This window comes from Acartia tonsa, chromosome 7 (assembly GCF_053477335.1).
Source record: "Acartia tonsa isolate MP-2025a chromosome 7, ASM5347733v1, whole genome shotgun sequence".
Lineage (NCBI taxonomy): Eukaryota > Metazoa > Arthropoda > Copepoda > Calanoida > Acartiidae > Acartia > Acartia tonsa.
Window position 1 is genome coordinate 17902988 of NC_137266.1, and position 17974 is coordinate 17920961.

General features: G+C 29.4%; 1 protein-coding gene across 2 annotated transcripts in view; it reads left to right on the plus strand.

Annotated features, from left to right (window-relative positions):
* Nucleotides 1–17974, plus strand: part of Cda5 (Chitin deacetylase-like 5) — a 166838-nt gene that overhangs the window by 74903 nt on the left and 73961 nt on the right. For both annotated transcript variants that reach the window (XM_080167747.1, XM_080167748.1), the window contains exons 4-5: nt 3857–3944; nt 6327–6418. In XM_080167747.1, coding sequence (XP_080023873.1) covers nt 3857–3944; nt 6327–6418 — 180 coding nt within the window. The remainder of the gene's footprint in view (nt 1–3856; nt 3945–6326; nt 6419–17974) is intronic.

Consider the following 17974-nt stretch of genomic DNA (forward strand, 5'->3'; position numbering starts at 1 on the left):
AACCCTAATATCTTATAGCTTATTTGCAGTATATTTGATATCAAAGTTTTAAAATATAAAAGAGATGCTTCGATTGTTACATTATGTTAAGTTGTCCTTTAAATCACGGTGTCTCAAACGTTTTGATTGAATAATGTCATCCTTGTTTTGAGTATGATTATTTTGCACTTTATGCATTCCGCGTAGTAAAAATAAATCAGTCATTATTATCGACAGATATGCCTCTGATTTATCTATTATATGCGGGTTTGGTTTCTCTATCAACATTGACATTTGTTTTCTAATTAAACAAGGAATGTAATATAATGCCATTAAAACCTTAAACTAAAAAAAATAATAATAAATCAAATTGTTTACTTATTGGTAATGTTTAAATCTTGCATAGACTGTGTAATGAACCCCTTAACCCCCCCCCCCCTCCCTCAGCCCACCTATAAACCTCAGCGAAACCTTAACCTTTCGGAGCTACCCTATATTTTGAACTAAAGTAAGAAAAAAAACAAAAGAAAAATTACCCTTATGGCTGGGGGAGTTATGTGCTCAAAAAATCACTTTAAAGGGAACACCCATTCTTTATGAAAATGAAAGAAATATTTGTATCTATTTTAGTATTGTTATTAGGGCTTATAGCCTTAAAGAATTCAATAAAACTGGAAAGCCCATTCATTCCCTAATACCAATAAAAAACCTAAATGGCGTAAAAATAGATGTTTTTGTTAACACCCACACACAAAAAAAACATAACATAACAAAGACAAATTGTATTCAGAAGTAGCGTAGCAAGAAATTAACAGTGTTTTAACAGCTATTATTTTAAAAATTCACAGGGATCTTATGGAAAAAATAATAATTGATATATTAATTTTATCCAAAATGATGATAAATAAAGTTACCCCTAATACTGAAATTTTAGGTCGAAAAGTTTGCCACCAATCAAATCAAAATCAAAATAAAAGTACCCAAAGATTACATGGTTATACAACTTTGGGTACCATTATAATTTACAGTCCTTGCCCTTCCTTGGTTGAATAAAATTAAAGATATACAAACAGAAAATGTTAGATGAAATATTGAGCAGCTTCGCTCAAATAAAAACTGCCCTGGTTAATATACATGTGTATTATAATAACATAGTTGTTCAGTTATACCCAAAAAGAATCGCTTTAAGGACAGTTTACACGTCAGGCCTGTGGAGTTAGGGGATTTTTTTGTAGCATCTCTCTTAGTGTCTATTCGTGGCCTAAAACCTCCCAATCCCTTATCCTTATACTAAATTATAAATAAATTGAATATAAGGGGGAGGGGTAGATTTTCATGATATTTCTTTCTCTGGGTCAGGTTAGGTATTTTTGGTACAGGGTTAAATTATAGGCCCCGCAGAGTTAAGGGCTAGTCACAAAAAGAAATACCTCGCACTAGTTTTAAATTTTAAAAATTAAGTTGGGGAGGAGTTTCTGTGCTCTGTGAGCAATTTAAGGTAAAGTATATGGTATAGAATACTATGAAAGAAATATCCCATAATGGCCCCTGTCAACAAGTACACTGCATGTACATGACATATAAATTGGGGCCTGACAGCTTCCTAAGCTTGTAACATGGTGTTCAGTCATAAAAGTTATTTTACAAATAATCTATATTTACACTTTAATTGAGAATATAATATCTAACTTAGTTTTGATAAATTCGACTTGATAAACTTCTAAAAACTAAATAGCCTAAAGTTTTTAAGAAAGCTTCTTATTGAACCTGGGCAAAATCCCTATAAAACTAATGTTTTAAAAAAAAAAATTCAAAGAAAATCTTCTAATTCTTAAAGTTGAGAATATTTTAAAACTTATTTTAAAAGTCCTCTATTTCTTTTGCTGCATTTATATCTAACCAAATATAAGCTTGTGCTCTCACGCCTTAAATCCTAAATAAAGACTTTATTTTGTAACATTTTTATAAATTTTAAATAAACAAGAAAATATAAATAATGGTCTTCTTAGAATCTATATAAAACTATTTTCTTACGTTTAGATTTAACCCTTCAAAAATCTATAAATTGACAGGGGATAACCTATTTTTAAAATCAAATATTTAATATATTGACATATGAAAGCATAGGCAAGGCATTGAATGACAAAAACCAACATTTTTATATTTAAATTTGATGAAGTTTTGACAATAAAGATATTAGTTATTAATAACTCAGAATGTATTCGAATTTTTGATAAAATTCTAAATGACGTAACCCTACAAATTCTTTATTTAGAATTTAAGGATTTAAAAGGTTAGGATATTGGCTGCTGATTTAGTGTATCCCTTGATTATGATTGGCAAAATTACCCCTTATGTAGATTAAAATTATCTGTGGAAAAGTAGGGTCCGTTTTAAAATGCTTTATTTAACGAGTTTTTAAGTTTGCTGGGTAATAATTTACATTCAAATATCCCCAATGTGGAAAAAAGATTCTAGATTTTAGATTTTTTTAGCTCTCTAAGGTTAAACCCTTTATTGTATCCATAATTTAGAGGATTAAAAAAAGAAGAAAAAAGGCTAAGCAATGCATTTGGTATGTGTCAGGGAAATGTACATATATGAAACTTAAAGAAAATATGTTTTCCAATAAAAAAATGACTTGTAAATATAATATGTAAATCTTTTTGATATCATTAAATTTCTTTTAATGAAAGCTATCAAGAAAGTTTAATAAATAATATTTTTTCTCGTATTCATTCAAATCCGGTGGATAGGAACCGGTTCTCATCAATACGAAAAAACTATGTCTAGCATCGTATTATATCCAGCTTTCTACGAATATAGAAATGTACAATCATAAGATTAAAACTAGTTTTTTTAGCCGGTGACTTCGTCACCTCGGGGCTAAAAAACTAGTTTTAATCTCATAATTGTACATTCTATATCCGCGGAAAGCCGTTTATAATACGATGCGAGAAATAACTATTCCTTAATTCACATATCCTTATCCCTTTTTTGGATTAACATATGAATTTGAAAAGTAAATTGTTCCCTCTGTATAGTTCTCTGTTGATGGATGTTTTGATTTAGTTCTCATTCACAAAAACTCAAGCAAAAATATGCTTTATTCAGATATAAAGTTATTTTGAATTAGTAAAATATAATTATGTTGTAAAGAGGTCATGTAAAAAGTATTAAAATTAAAAGGATTGATTGCATCTGCCTTGTTTTAAAACAATAAGAAACAATCTGACCCCAATTTTTTTTGGTGAAATTGTAATATTTCACCTTTATACCTTAAAATTGAATTTACCACCTCTTATTTTTATTGTATAGCATAAAATACTGTTCTTTTATTAAAACATACATTTGAATTAATTATCCTTATAAGTTTATTTTTTTACAAAGAAATACATCCCTCCAATTCCTGAATTTAATAATAGGTGTAACTTTACAGTTTTATATAGATGGGGCAAAAATAGAAAAAGGTCAACAATTTTAGATGTTCTTTTTCCTTATGTTCAGTTAATATACAATACATGTCTACATTTTGAATGGTCTTTAACTTAGCCCATTTATTAAAGTAAAGCTTTTCTACATTGATCTTTGTATGTTCTTCTTTTAAAATATGGATACTTTACCTCAAAGTACCCAGCGAGCACCGAATTCCAACCCTAATTTTAAAATACATCTAAAATAAGAAGAGGGGGTATTTTTTTCATTTATCTAACCCCTGCTTTAACCTGGTTGTCCTAACAACTACAAGACCAATTCCCCTCATCCCTAATCTATTTCAATATAAGAGGGTGTAAGAGGGGGTCTATACTCGATCAAACATTTTGGGGAAAGCCTCCAAAATCTTTTTAACGTCATTCTGATAATGATAATAATTTAGGAATGTTGCCTGTACAGCTGGAAGCTCGGATCCAAACGCCATACTCGAGGATACTCTTGCTTTAGCTGTTGCCCTCGATTCCAAAAAGGTAAACTTATTTTCATTTTTTGTAGTAAAGCTACTCTATGAGTGTCTATGTTTATGTATGTCTGTCCTTCTGTATGTTTGTCTTTCTGTCTACTGGGCCTTATGTCATTCTTTACTTTCTTTGGACTTTTTGTACTACTGTTTGTCTTTCTATCTGTCTCTATGTTATCCTGTCTGTCTGCATTTATGTCCATCTGTCTGTCTGTTCTTCTTTCTCTATTATCTCTTCTTTCTGTCTGTCTGTCTATCTGTGTTTCTGTCTCTATGTCCTTCTGTCAGTCTGTCATTCTCCCTTTCTATCCTTCTTTCTGTTTGTCCTTCTGTCTATTTAGTTCCATTAAAAGAAAAAATCAAATAAAGGACATTTTTTAAAATTTAATAATAGTTTTGCTTCTTAATTAGCAAAGATAAAGTAAGGCTTTATATTAAATATTTTTAAACAATGAACAAAAAATTCATCGTAATCTATTTACTTTATATTACAATTTTGGCCCAATTTCAATCTATTTACAATAATATAGGAGCCTGGTATTTTGCTGAACTTAAGCCAACATTTTTTTTTGTGTAATCTTTATAATAACATTAATTATATATATTTAGTAAATGCAGAGCTTCTTTAAAATACATTGTTTCGATTTGAAAGACATTTAAAATTTTAAAGCAATTTGAGGATAAGTAAAAACATTTTTAGATACCATTGTCTTATAAAACTAAATATCATCAAAAAGGACTAATTTAAATATTTAGAAAATAGTATTTAATTTTTAGTCTAAATTTATTTCAATGTATTTGTTGAATTTATAATGTTGTTTGTAAGTAGCTGTGCTACTTCTGTGAAAATGTATAATTTTCCTTAACTTTTATGTTAATCGATATATTATTACTTGGATTTTGCACCAGATTTTCATGTACTCTAATAAATGGACATTTTCAGCTGGCTAAAATAACAATCCCCCATCAAACCCTATTTACTATATCCCTTACCTTCTACTTGATAAAAGAACTGACCAATAAATGAGGACCATTGTAGCAACCTAAAGTTATGACAAATGTTCCATGTCATGCAATATATCCACGTATTCTATATAGCTTGTGGACAATTATCTGTTCATAAATAGTTGGTTAGCGACTACTTAGTAGTCATAAACCAAACCTGAAAAAGTTGGGGTCTTTTCTGTTAGTTTAGTTTACGACTTACTTTTAACTATCCGAGTCTGGACCTTAAAAAGTTAACATTGAAATGTTTGGGTCAATGTTTTTTTGCTTTTTTATCATTCATCTTTCATATTGGTTGTTTTGATAATTTTGGTTTTATTATTCCCTTTTTCTATGTATTTTAGACTCCAAAGTAAACTAACATTTTTTAAAGGTTTGGCTTGTACTTTTTTGGGGAGCCGAAAGCTTTAAAACAATAAAGTAATTTACCTACATCTCTCTCTCCCTCTCTTTTTATCTATTTCTTTAGAACTCTACTTTAGCGATGATTCTTTATGACTAAGATTTGTCTGTTAGTCAGCCTGTCTGAGCAGTATTACTTACATTCTTGTTTATTGATGTATTTCAAAAAGAAAAATTGTAACTGCTAAAAGTCAATGTTATGCATTTTATTGTATTATAATTTCGACACTACTTTTGAACAATTTTGTTCTTGTTTCTTATAACCATTGTTAGCCTGTCTTAATTAGCCGATTACGAGCAATTTTGGGGCAGACTTACTTAACTTTATGTTGGAATATTTGTCTGCCCCTTTGTTTTCTTTATGACTGCGAAAACTATTATGCATAATTACCGCTAAAACGTTGCCTCAATATTTTTTCAGCAAAAGAAGTTTGTACTTTTTAAGAAAGCCTGTACAATTATCATACACAATAATCTCATTAGTTTAGGTTTGAATTCCCTAAAATTTTACTATAAACAAAGAATTTTGAGCTAATGAGAACCAAACTATTATGTTACATTTGAGGTTGAAAGATTTCTAAATGATTACTTCTTCCAAGTTGAAAGTACAAGTAATAAGATGTACATATACTTGAAGTAAGTCTTGCTGTCGTGAATAATTAAGTTAATCGCACAATAAACAATGCCAAAATTGTTTTCAGGTGTTGGTTTAGCAAAATATAGTGTCTCATCAACTAGGTAGGGAGAGGGTAATAGCACATAAATTTATAAAAATCATATCTAACTATAGGTGTAAGACAAATTTTTCTTTCGTTGTTTAATCCCTGTATACCTACAAATGTTCGTAGTTATCTTAAAATAATTTAATAATAATGGTAATTTTACCATAATAGTGACAAATTTTAGCAAATCAAATAAATCAATTTAAAAGGAAGATAATAATCATCAATTGAAAAATGAATACTTAAATAATTTTCTTGTTCAGGATGCTAAAGGGAAGAACAACCGTACGCCAAGAAAACAGAACAACAGCAAGCAGACTGACATTCTTGATATCATTCCTAAGCCAACCTCAAGGTATGTGTGTTTCATCCCTTTTTCAGTTAAACTCGGAAAATTTGTATTGCAATGACCTATAGAGTTCAAGATACCCCATTAAGTATTATTACAATAAACCATATTGCTAGTAAAGTTTAAACGGTCTTTGTCTGAAGGTCCTTTATGTGCATGGTAATGGGGCTTGCCTGTTTTTTGCCAAGGCATTTTTTATGTTCCTATTTCGACATTTTATCCAATCAATAATTAATAAATAAATAATGGCCTTAATACTACAAACTCAAATATCCCTTACTTTCAAAAATCTCTCTGAATCTTAAAAAATTACAAAAATACTATTAAAAAAAAAATCTGCCAAAGTTTTGGCTAATCTGTGCAATGGTGCTCATCAGTTTGAACCATATTCCGAGTTTATAGAAAAAATCTATGAAAAGGAAAAAATATTTTGATCTCTAAATCAATCATAAATCTCGTCCAAAACAAGAAGTTTCAAATGAAAGAACAAAAAAACAAGGATAATATTATCTATTACTAGCACTGCTAATATTTTTGATTAAAATAACATCCTCATAATACAGCAATAGGATGCTCTTTCTCTGTCTGTCTGTATGTTTGTCTGTGTGTACCGAAGGATCTCGCTAACCACCACCATCCCAAGAGTAATCACACAAAAAACTTTTAAATATTTAAGAGACTTGAACGCAACTTAGGTAGATATCGTAGAGACTTGAACAAAATAAACGTTTAAATTGCCAATAGAAGCATCTAGGGGCGTAGCCGCTAGTAAAAAAATAAATTAAAATCTCCACTAATAAAAGTAATAAGTACCTCAAAGATTATAGAGTAGCTGCACTAAAAGAAAATAGATGAGTGGGGGGTGGGTGAATGTAAGAATGAGATATTATGATAAAAGGATAAGATAACAAAGAACTGAGAAATAAATGAATTTTTCTGCAATAATCGTTGAATGACGGACTTATAGCTACAGTTTATCAGGCAGGTAAGATCCAGAAAATCTGTGGAAAAATGGGTCTTAATGCAAAAAAAATGATAGCTAGTAGTTTACTTAATTAACACTGTAACTTTTAAATGTGTAATTGAAAAAATATAGAAACAAAAAAGTATTCATATTACATACACAGTGTTTATGCACTCGCATTGTAATTAATTTGATAGCGTAGATATTGCTTTCTAGCTGTAATCGTAAATTCTTGAAGGTATAATCAACATATATTTACAATTTTTACTGATTAATTTATATTATATTAAGTAAGATAATTTAAAAACATGTAAATTTTAGGAACTGGTTTTAATTTGATTTTTATGCAAATCCTTTGATTAATCCTTTATCCATTCATTTAGTAAAAAGAAGAATTGAGTGGGCAAAAAATTGAAGGGTTAACAAAGTTATTCCCCTCCCCCTCCATTTTTTTCTGCCTTTCATTATCAAACTACGAAACAGCAAATTAAAACTGATTTCTCCTATTTTCAATCCTAATTTATAAATAGTAAGCTTTTTTGTATCTGTAGCGATCTAGCTAAACGCTGAACCGATATGGTCCTCATTTACAGGAAAACTACTTATAGGTCTCGGGATGGTTTTAGGCTAGTTTATTTACATAATTTTACAATTCTTTAAGTTTTTTTTTATCTAAATCCTAAGCTACACTTTTATTGCTATATACAATTATCCTTCTTATTTCAGCTGTATTGCAAAAACATTTTTTACTTTGCTAGTTAATTTTCAGCTTTGTAAACTTGAATAAATCATTGGTTTGCTAATGGAGAAAACTGAAAAAAATGTTCATGGTTGCCACATTATTTATATATTTTGCAATACGTCTCAAAAGTAGTGGTTTTGTATGAGAAAGGGACATTTATTTCCATAAATAGCGCAACAACAAGCCTTTAGTTATAGAGTATATTTTCTAAAATTAATTTTAAACCTTTAAAATTAGGCAACTTTGTAAATTTAAAAACTTTACATCTTGTGCTAAAATACGCCATACACACCTTTACTGATGAATCTATAAATCAAAACTTAATTTATACACAAAAGAATAAAAGGAATCAGCAATTTTTAAAATATTTGTATTTAACTTATATCTAGGGCATATTCGTTACCTTGCATTATCATAAATATACATCCACTTACACAGTTATCTAATCTATACGTGACCAATTCACCATTTGTAAATTAAATCATTGATCGAAAAGTTTAGGTATTGCTAATTTGAACCATGAAGACAGAATATACAAAAAAGTTTCCAAATTCTTTATAGAAAATGAATTAAAGAGCTTGTTTATAAAACTATGAGTGCCAGAATGATTTACGGTCCATTGTTCCATCCCTCACTGACTTTAGCCAATACTTTGAGCTTGTTTTTGCAGATTTTTATTCAACCCGATTCGATATACCTTTTATTACTGAAGAACATTTGCTTCTCCAATGAACAATTCTTTTGTTTTCAAACACATTCATTAATTCTCATAAACAATTTCATTTTTAACAACTAATTCGTTTTAATACATTCTTATATAGTGAAGCTTCTCTATAATGTAAAATTTGTCTTCTCCTGTTCGTCTATATAAAAGCGCTGGTAAGTGTTATTTGTGACGTCATAAAATACGCCTATAATGGAGGGATAAGAGGTGAAGTGGAAAAGGAAAACCCTAAAAAAGAGATAGATTTAGACGTATTTTTATGACGTCACACATGACACTTTCCAGCTCTTCTCTATTCGTTACTTTATCATGGAGAATGATACATATTTGGCTGTTTTATAAAATTCTCTATCCAAATCATCACTACCAACGAAATCCACTTCAGGGCGATTCGAAAAACCATAAGCAACAATAAGTATGCCTTTACGTCCATAATATCCTACAAATAGTCTTTTAAGCTGATATTACTTATGTATATTATAATCCTTGTTATAACTGCATGTTTTATATGTACTGTGGTTTCTTAATTTAATTCATTTCTTAGTGAATTGCAACGCATTGTTAATTGATTGAATGGCTAATTACTAAGTTTAACACAAGGTTTAAATTAGTATATATCCTATTATATAAGGCAGTAAGGTTTTTTGTCTTAAGCTTAAGATCACGTAAGTTACTGGTTCAAATGTGTTGTACTTTGAAGAGGAACATTTTGTATGTCTAGGTTTGGTTTTAGTCTATTTTCCTGACCTCCAACGCCCTCCTCTAGAGTCTAGGGTCGAAACAACTAATTTCAAGAAATAGAAACATCTTTTTGTTAGATAGATATGTAAGATTTGCTATTATCTAAGCTTATTTGTATGAACTTATATTCTTATTTAAACAAAAAATCCAAAATATGTTTTAAAATTCAAAATTACAAAAAGGTGTGAATTTCTTTATACTTAATAATCATTTGCTAACCAAACTTAATTGATTTAAGAATCAATTATGACAAGTAAACAAAGCATTTAGAACTGAATATTGATTATGTAAACTTACACAGGGTGTTTTCTTGGAAAATTTATAATTTAAAAAAAGGCATTAACTGCATTTAACTAAATATATGAATCACTTAAAGACCTATTTAATACCTTATAGTTCAAAATTTCATATAGCAAATAAAAGTTGTATGTACATTACATCTATGAAGAGGACCCTGTATTTTAGCTCACATAGATCCATATATCATATTACCAAAAATTAAAAATAAATAAATTCATACTTTATTTTGTTTTTAAATTCATATCAAAGCTAAGCTAGTCTATAATAGTTTGTGTCTGTATGTCTGTTTCTCTAGTTCCTTGCATCTTGTTTTATATACAAATATATATTTTCTTTTATTTTAGTTTCTTGTTTTCTTATCTTTTTGTTTTCTCTTTCTTCTTTTTCTTACACTTACATTTTGGTTTGCCGTTTATTTTGTTTAAATTTCAAACAGCTTCGTTTTTATGGGATACAAACATTCTTGTTTTTATTCAATAACAAATCAAGTAGAGTCAAAATATTTTTATCCTTCTTGATTTGATTCTTTGTCTTTTTGTTGATGTTTGTCTGGGAATATATACAACTAAAATTGTCAATAAATCCTTATTTATGACATAAAAACATATTAAAGAGTTGGTTTTACTCCTAATAAGAGTATTACTGGTATTACATAAAAATGGACCAAAACAATTAAAATGGAAATTACATATATTTGTGTGTGAATTAGATTAAGACTAATATGATTGTATTATGCATAATTTAACTGTTTATCAAAAATTTTCCGTTGCTTATAATGATTGTAGAAGCTGAAATGTAAAAAAGCTTAAACAATCAAAAGGACAATCTTTTAAGAAACTTTTAATACAGATGTAATCTTAATAGCGATAGTTATTCTGACAAAAATTATTCTTTTTTACTATCATAAAGAATTTAGATAGGAGCCTTATGAAAAGTTTTAATACTGAAATCAATATGTTATTAATTATTATATATGGATCTTTCGAAACAGATAGACAGAAAAACATCCTGTTACTTTTATATAATGATATACAGAATTTTGATAGTATATCAGCTATGACCCCTTCAATCATCTTTAGTTCGACATGTACTGTTTTAATTATTATAAATATAATAAACTTTAGAGGCATAAAACTAAATCCATGAGATTACATTTAATATTAAAATTTTGGCCCATTGCCGACCTAACGCCTGAATTCTATGTTTGTTTTTTGAATAAATGTGTCATTAGAGTTCTGAGTTGGGGCTAGAAGAAATACTGTTTTCATAATATAAAACTATTAAGATGCATTCTAGGTCTGGGATATAAAATAAAAATATTACATTTAGAACAGGGACGTCTAAGCTTTTTTTAGGGGGGTAAAATGAGGGGTTTCAAAGATTTTAGGGGGGTAATGTAATGTATTTTTTTTGTTAATTTTGAGCTGTTAAAATGAAGGTTTCAATGTTTGAGGGAGGTACACACCCTTTTACCCCCAACCTTAGGACGTCTATGATTTAGAATGTCATTTGATCACAATTAGATTTTTCTTTTAGAAGCAAAATTACTGTTAAACTTGTATATTTTCTATCCTTCAAACAATATTTTATCAGAGTAGGCAACATATCTGTTGTCATTGTTAGTTTTTCTGTACAACATTTTACTGTTTTTTAGTATCATAAAAGTATCATTAAATTTATGTTGTAGCTTTTCTTTTTACAAAATTAACACAAAATAATTTTTGTCCTTTTCCTATCCCCAACCTTATTTGGCATTTGATTACAAGGGTCTCAATATTGATACATAGCTGTCTTAATAGGCATCCAAACTGTTTAATTTGGGCAGGAGTCCCAAGAATTTTATATCAATATAGATATAACTGTTAATTGTAGTAATTTAAGAACTTTATATAGATTATAATGTGAATTATATTTTAAATTATCACTATTTAAAAATAATTTTTCATTTATCCCATGAAAAAATAGCTTCAAAACTGCCGAAGATGAGTGCATCGCATACTTAAAATATGATTTATAGAGTAGATGCTAGAGAAGGCGGTTGGACAAACATATGTACTTATGAAGAGAAGCTAGCCAATAAAAAACTCAAAGCATTATAAAAACTAGTGACTATACTGAAAGATTGAATTATATTTGGTAGATTTGTAGCTACTGAACACCTATCAATTAAGGGTTTACTCCATACATCCGTCTTAGACGATACAGTTGTTTTGGGTAGCTTTGAAGCTACTCTATAGGCTGTTAATCCTAATACATATATCTTAGTGGATTGTTACAAATCTTTTATTAAACAATTGAAAAATATTAATAAAATATGTTGTTCTATAATTACAGTTCTAGTTATTATTATTTGGGATACCACCACCCCCCCCCAAAAAAAAAATATTAATAATGCACGTTCCCTTGATCTATAAGAAGCTTTTTGGCACAGGAGAACCATATCAGTTTAGCAGTAAGCCAGACTCTCCAGTTCACACAGACAAACACACAGAAAGACAATCTGATATAATGTAATTTTTTATATAACAATTATACATTTTTATCTTTTCTGTATATTAATAAAACCATATGATCAATATTATCCTTGTTTCTTGTTGAAATGGATGATATAAAACTCTGAATTCCATATTATGACTAATTGGTTGCTTCTTAACAATTTATGTAAATCAGGAACATATAAAGTTTATTCAGGGGTAAAGGAATGGTAAACTTAAAATAAGAAGAAAAAAAATAAATTTATTTATAATTTTTAAGATACAGAATGTGTCATGTGTGACGTCATAATAATTCGTCTAAGTCAATCTCTTTTTTAGGTGTTTCATTTCCCATTTCTCCTCTCATCCTTTTTTTGACGAATTTTTATGACGTCACACATGCCACTTTCCGTATCTCCATCAATTTGGCGGTTTTCCAAAAAAAATAGAGCAAAAAATCCCCTCCCTTTTTTATTTTCGAACAGATTAAAAATAGTTTTTTTTCGCGTTTTTGTCTTTTACTTTAGGTCAGTTTAGATTAAGTTATATTAAAAAAAACGACCGCTTATTTTTAATTTTATCAAAAATAAGGATTGGGTTTTTCTGTGTTAGCCTATGGATTGATGGGAAAGCACTATCAATTTCTCTTTTAAAGTAGAAAATCTACTTTGTTTCAATTGATTACTTACTTATCCTCTATATTCCTGGATACAGTTTAGTTTTTATATCTTTTAATTTTATGCGTATTTAGATGTTTGATTGATCGAATTAGGATTCGGTTTCCGTTACAATTTTTGGCTGGAATTTATTTGTAGGAATTAGGAAAAGTAGCCTTTCCCTGTATGATTAAACTAGAATCTCGCCCCTAGCTTAGAAAATACAATATGTGGAAGATTTGTATTTTACTCAATTTCCCCCATTGCTCGCAAAATTAAATTTTTTTTTGAAAGACATAGATGTTTAGGTACATTGATCTTAATTGGCATACATACATCCTGAAAATTAAGAATGTAGGATTTTTTCCATCTAGAAAATTGTATTTTCCCTTCTTTGTTTCCTGTATCTAGTTGTGAGTCTTGTTAAGACTAAAGTAGATGGCCAAATAGATGTTAAAGTTAAATTAGCAAGAAAAAACCTACTTTATTATTGGTTCAGTCATTTTTTACATTTATATCTTTATATTGATTATGTTTTTGACTATTTTCTTCGCCCATAACCTTTAGTATAAATATATCTCATAAATTCAGTTTTTATTTTGAATTCAAACATATTATCCGATATTAATGAATACATTATTACTCAGATGTTACATCTCATTTTCTCTAAAAAAAAGTGAGACTTGCAGCATGCTAAAGTAACGATACCCTCATTCACTTATTTTACCCCTTCCCCTCCCCTAATACTAGATGAGCAAACTTACCAATAAATGGATTCCATGTAAGAAATTTAAATTTTTCCCCTGTCATAATATCCACGTATATTCTATATCCATTATACCCTAGTATGCTAGTGTGAAGGTTAGTTCCTAAGATTTTATATCCATGTATCCATAATATCCTTGTATCCTACATGGTGTGAAGGTTAGTTCCTGAGATTTTATATCCATGTATCCATAATATCCTTGTATCCTACATGGTGTGAAGGTTAGTTCCTGAGATTTTATATCCATGTATCCATTATATCCTTGTATCCTACATGGTGTGAAGGTTAGTTCCTGAGATTTTATATCCATGTATCCATTATATCCTTGTATCCTACATGGTGTGAAGGTTAGTTCCTGAGATTTTATATCCATGTATCCATTATATCCTTGTATCCTACATGGTGTGAAGGTTAGTTCCTCAGATTTTATATCCATGTATCCATTATATCCTTGTATCCTACATGGTGTGAAGGTTAGTTCCTCAGATTTTATATCCATGTATCCATTATATCCTTGTATCCTACATGGTGTGAAGGTTAGTTCCTCAGATTTTATATCCATGTATCCATTATATCCTTGTATCCTACATGGTGTAAAGGTTAGTTCCTAAGATTGCACTAACCATTGAAAATGAATATGCGTTACTAATTATACTTGACCTCTCATCTTAACATGTTTGTTTATTTTAAAGGTTAAAAAATAAGGAATTATTGTTCATACTTAATCAAAATCTAGCACATACACCGTAGTATTTATTTAAAGTTCTTGTTAGTCTGAAAACATAAATTTTACATACAAATTTAATGATTCATGTCGGCTATATGTCATTCAATAAAAGTAGTTAGTAGTTACTTTTTAAAAAACTAGCGTCTGCGCCCTAGCACCAGCGGTTATCTAGATCCTAAGCTTCAGACAAAAAATTACTACTTTATATAATAGGATGTTTATTTTTTATCGAGGATAAAAAATTAAATATATCCTTTTTTACCAATTAGATAAATATCTTGCTTTTGTATTTTTCATAGATATTAAAATGCTTAGTGTTTTTTCGACCAAAATTTTAAATTTATATACTTATGGTGTGTGTATTTCAAGTATATATAACATATAAGCATGTATTTTAGATAAACATCAATTTAGGGCTATTTCCCATAGTTTTATCAATATAAATATTTTACAGTATTCAAAATAAAATAGACTGAGTTTATACAACGAAAAGAATATTTAAAAGATATATGTTGCAGGAAAAAATAATAGAAAAATGATACTGTAAATCTGAAATACTTTTAGTAAGAATTCAACATTTGGTTTGATATAATAACATACATATTAGCTCAAATACAGAGTCGTTACTGTATTAACCCTTACAGATCGGGCCCCTATTCCCACCTTAATAGATCGGGGGGGGGGGGTCATCTTGACCCCCCCCTCTATCTCGGCTTCTGTTACAGATAAAGACGTAAAATTTTTTTCTGGTGGTTCATGTGTATTTTTAGAGAAAATTACTTTTTCTAGTCATAGCGGTCAGACCGCTCCTTAGCCGCTTTTTAGCGGCCAGCCGCTAAATTTTAAAACAGCTGTAGAGCGGCCAATTTTGCAGCTAGGATGACCAAATTTTAGGACGAACTTTTATTTTTCATAACAAAAAAATTACTTTTTCTGATCATCGCCGAAAAACGGCAAATAACGGAGACCGCCATTTTCGGCGGTTACGGCGGTAAAACGGCGGTTGGCGGCGCCAATTAATATTTTTATCTGTTTATTGTTGCTCAAGGATTTACCAAAAAAAATTTTAGGTCTCTAGCTGTAATAGAAGCCACGATATTCATGATATATGTCTGTAGTAAAAGCCGGACAAAAATCGGTCATAAAGTCGGTCAGGGTCGGTCAAACGGTCATAACACCACATTTCTCATAAGGTCATTGATATCTCAGTATTCACCAAAAAAAATTTAGGTTTCTACCTTATACACAAAAGTCATAATGTAGAAATTAAGATTTATTTAGAATATTTTTTTTAATTTTGGTGCTACCCAACCGACTTTGACCGGACACCACGACCGACACAGACCAGATATCCTAATAAAATCAACTCTTGCCGACGTATAATTACTAAACTTAAAAAGTCATGAAGTCACAGCTCTTCATCTTACCTACAAAAAAAATGACATTGAAAAAACTAGAGGGGGGGGTCAATATGACCTCCCCCCCCGATCTGTAAGGGTTAATCAAATGATCAAAATTAAGTACATTCATTAGAGTCGTAAAATCTAAAATGAAATAAAAATAAAATTACAATTTTCTTAAATGCCATACTCTGATAGGTGTTTGTGTTGATTTGAATATGATAATATGTATTTTGGGATAAAATACCTAAAAGTGGAGTTTTTAGTATGGCCGAGAACCGGTTCTAATCCAATGGATAATAATTGGTTTCAAAGACCTACTGGAAACACTTTTTTCATTTTAAAGATATCTTGAAAAAATATTTTCGACTTTATTATTTTAACATTTAAGTAAATAGTTATTTTTATGGCATGTTTAAAATATGTATTAAATTGACCTTGTTTTTTTAGCCCTTGGCATTTTATTATTGAGACTTTGGGTTTTCATATGATACATTTATACAAAATGTATAGTTACATAGAAAGCATTATTGTGGAGATTTAAATGTTTGGTACTGTCAAGTAGTTTTGTGGGAGGAAGGGGACATTTGAATGTAAATTATACTGGTACCCAAAGTTATATAACAGAGTAATATTATTCGTTGGCTCATAAACTGTGTGCACTTTAATTTAATATTGAATGGTTGATTCCAGCTCGTAGTGTCCATACTTTGCAACCTATGATTATAATAAAGGGTAATTTGTTTTATCATCATAAGGGATTTGTTTTGTATATTGATTCAGCTCCACTGTCTTATCCCTTAAGATCGCAATATTATCGACATGATTTAAAAGTAATTTGTCGAATATTTATGTCGTCATTTTGTAAAATATAAAGTTGTTTTCTTGTCAACTAAAATTTTTAATTGAAGCTGTGACTCCATTACAGTAATGGTTCTAGTATTATGTTGATATGATAACATCATCAAACTTTACAAAGGGATGATAAGAGATAAATGTTGTGGAGTTTAATTATGTATGAATTCTTATTTAGCATTCTATAAAACTCTAATATTTGAATGTTTTCAAATCAAACAGCAGGTTAAAAGACACATATCTTAGTTTTATTCACAGATGCATACAAATTTTTTTTTTTCCAAAAATATTTTTATACCATGTTTATTAGCTTTAATTGTTATATTATCTTAGTGCCGTAAACTCGTTTTTTTTTAATTCTAGTTCCAATACTCATAAAAAGATTTCCTGGGTTTTCCGATAGATAAAAAATTGGCCAAGAAAATGATCCGCCAGCCCACAATTAGAACCACAAAAAAGTGGGAGGCAATTTTGATAGCTCTCCATATATGGTTCTTTAATATACACACAAACATATAACATAAAAAATGTATAAAGTTTGTTAAACTCTTTTTTAACCACTAGCGGACATGCCCCTAGCATCGACTGGCTTTGTAAATATTTAAATCATTTGAGAGGGAGCAGAAAAATAGCCTTAAACAATCCCAAGACTTCATTTCAAATCATCAAGGACCTATGTAAAGTTTCCTCAAAATATAAAACACAAATAGTTCATTGGTTAGCGAGATCATAACGGACAAGCAGAAAAATGTTTTACTATGTATAATAGGATGATTATATCAACGAATTCTATCTTATTGCCCATACTTCTGTCTGTTGTCCATCTGTTTGTCTCACAAGTTAAATTTTCCAATTATCCTTTAAAATATTCTTTTTTTTTATCTCTTAGCAGCAAGTTGTTTCTTGTTTCTAATTTTTGTTGCCTATGGATAAAATTGTCCTTGTCTCAAATAATATTTCACCTAAACTAATTAGATATACACATTGTATTAGATAGATAACAATTTATTTTGTTTTGTAAAAGCTTTGTCAATTTGCGTCATGTTATGCTTGTATTGAAACTGTGTGTTCTAGCGTTATGTTGACATAAGTTTTGTTGTACTAGCTATATGTAGAGAGAATATTAATTGGCTTGCAGTATAGAGTTGGGAGTCTGAAACCATGTCTTTCTAACAATCAAATCTAAGGTTTTTTTCCCATTTTAACTTATGAG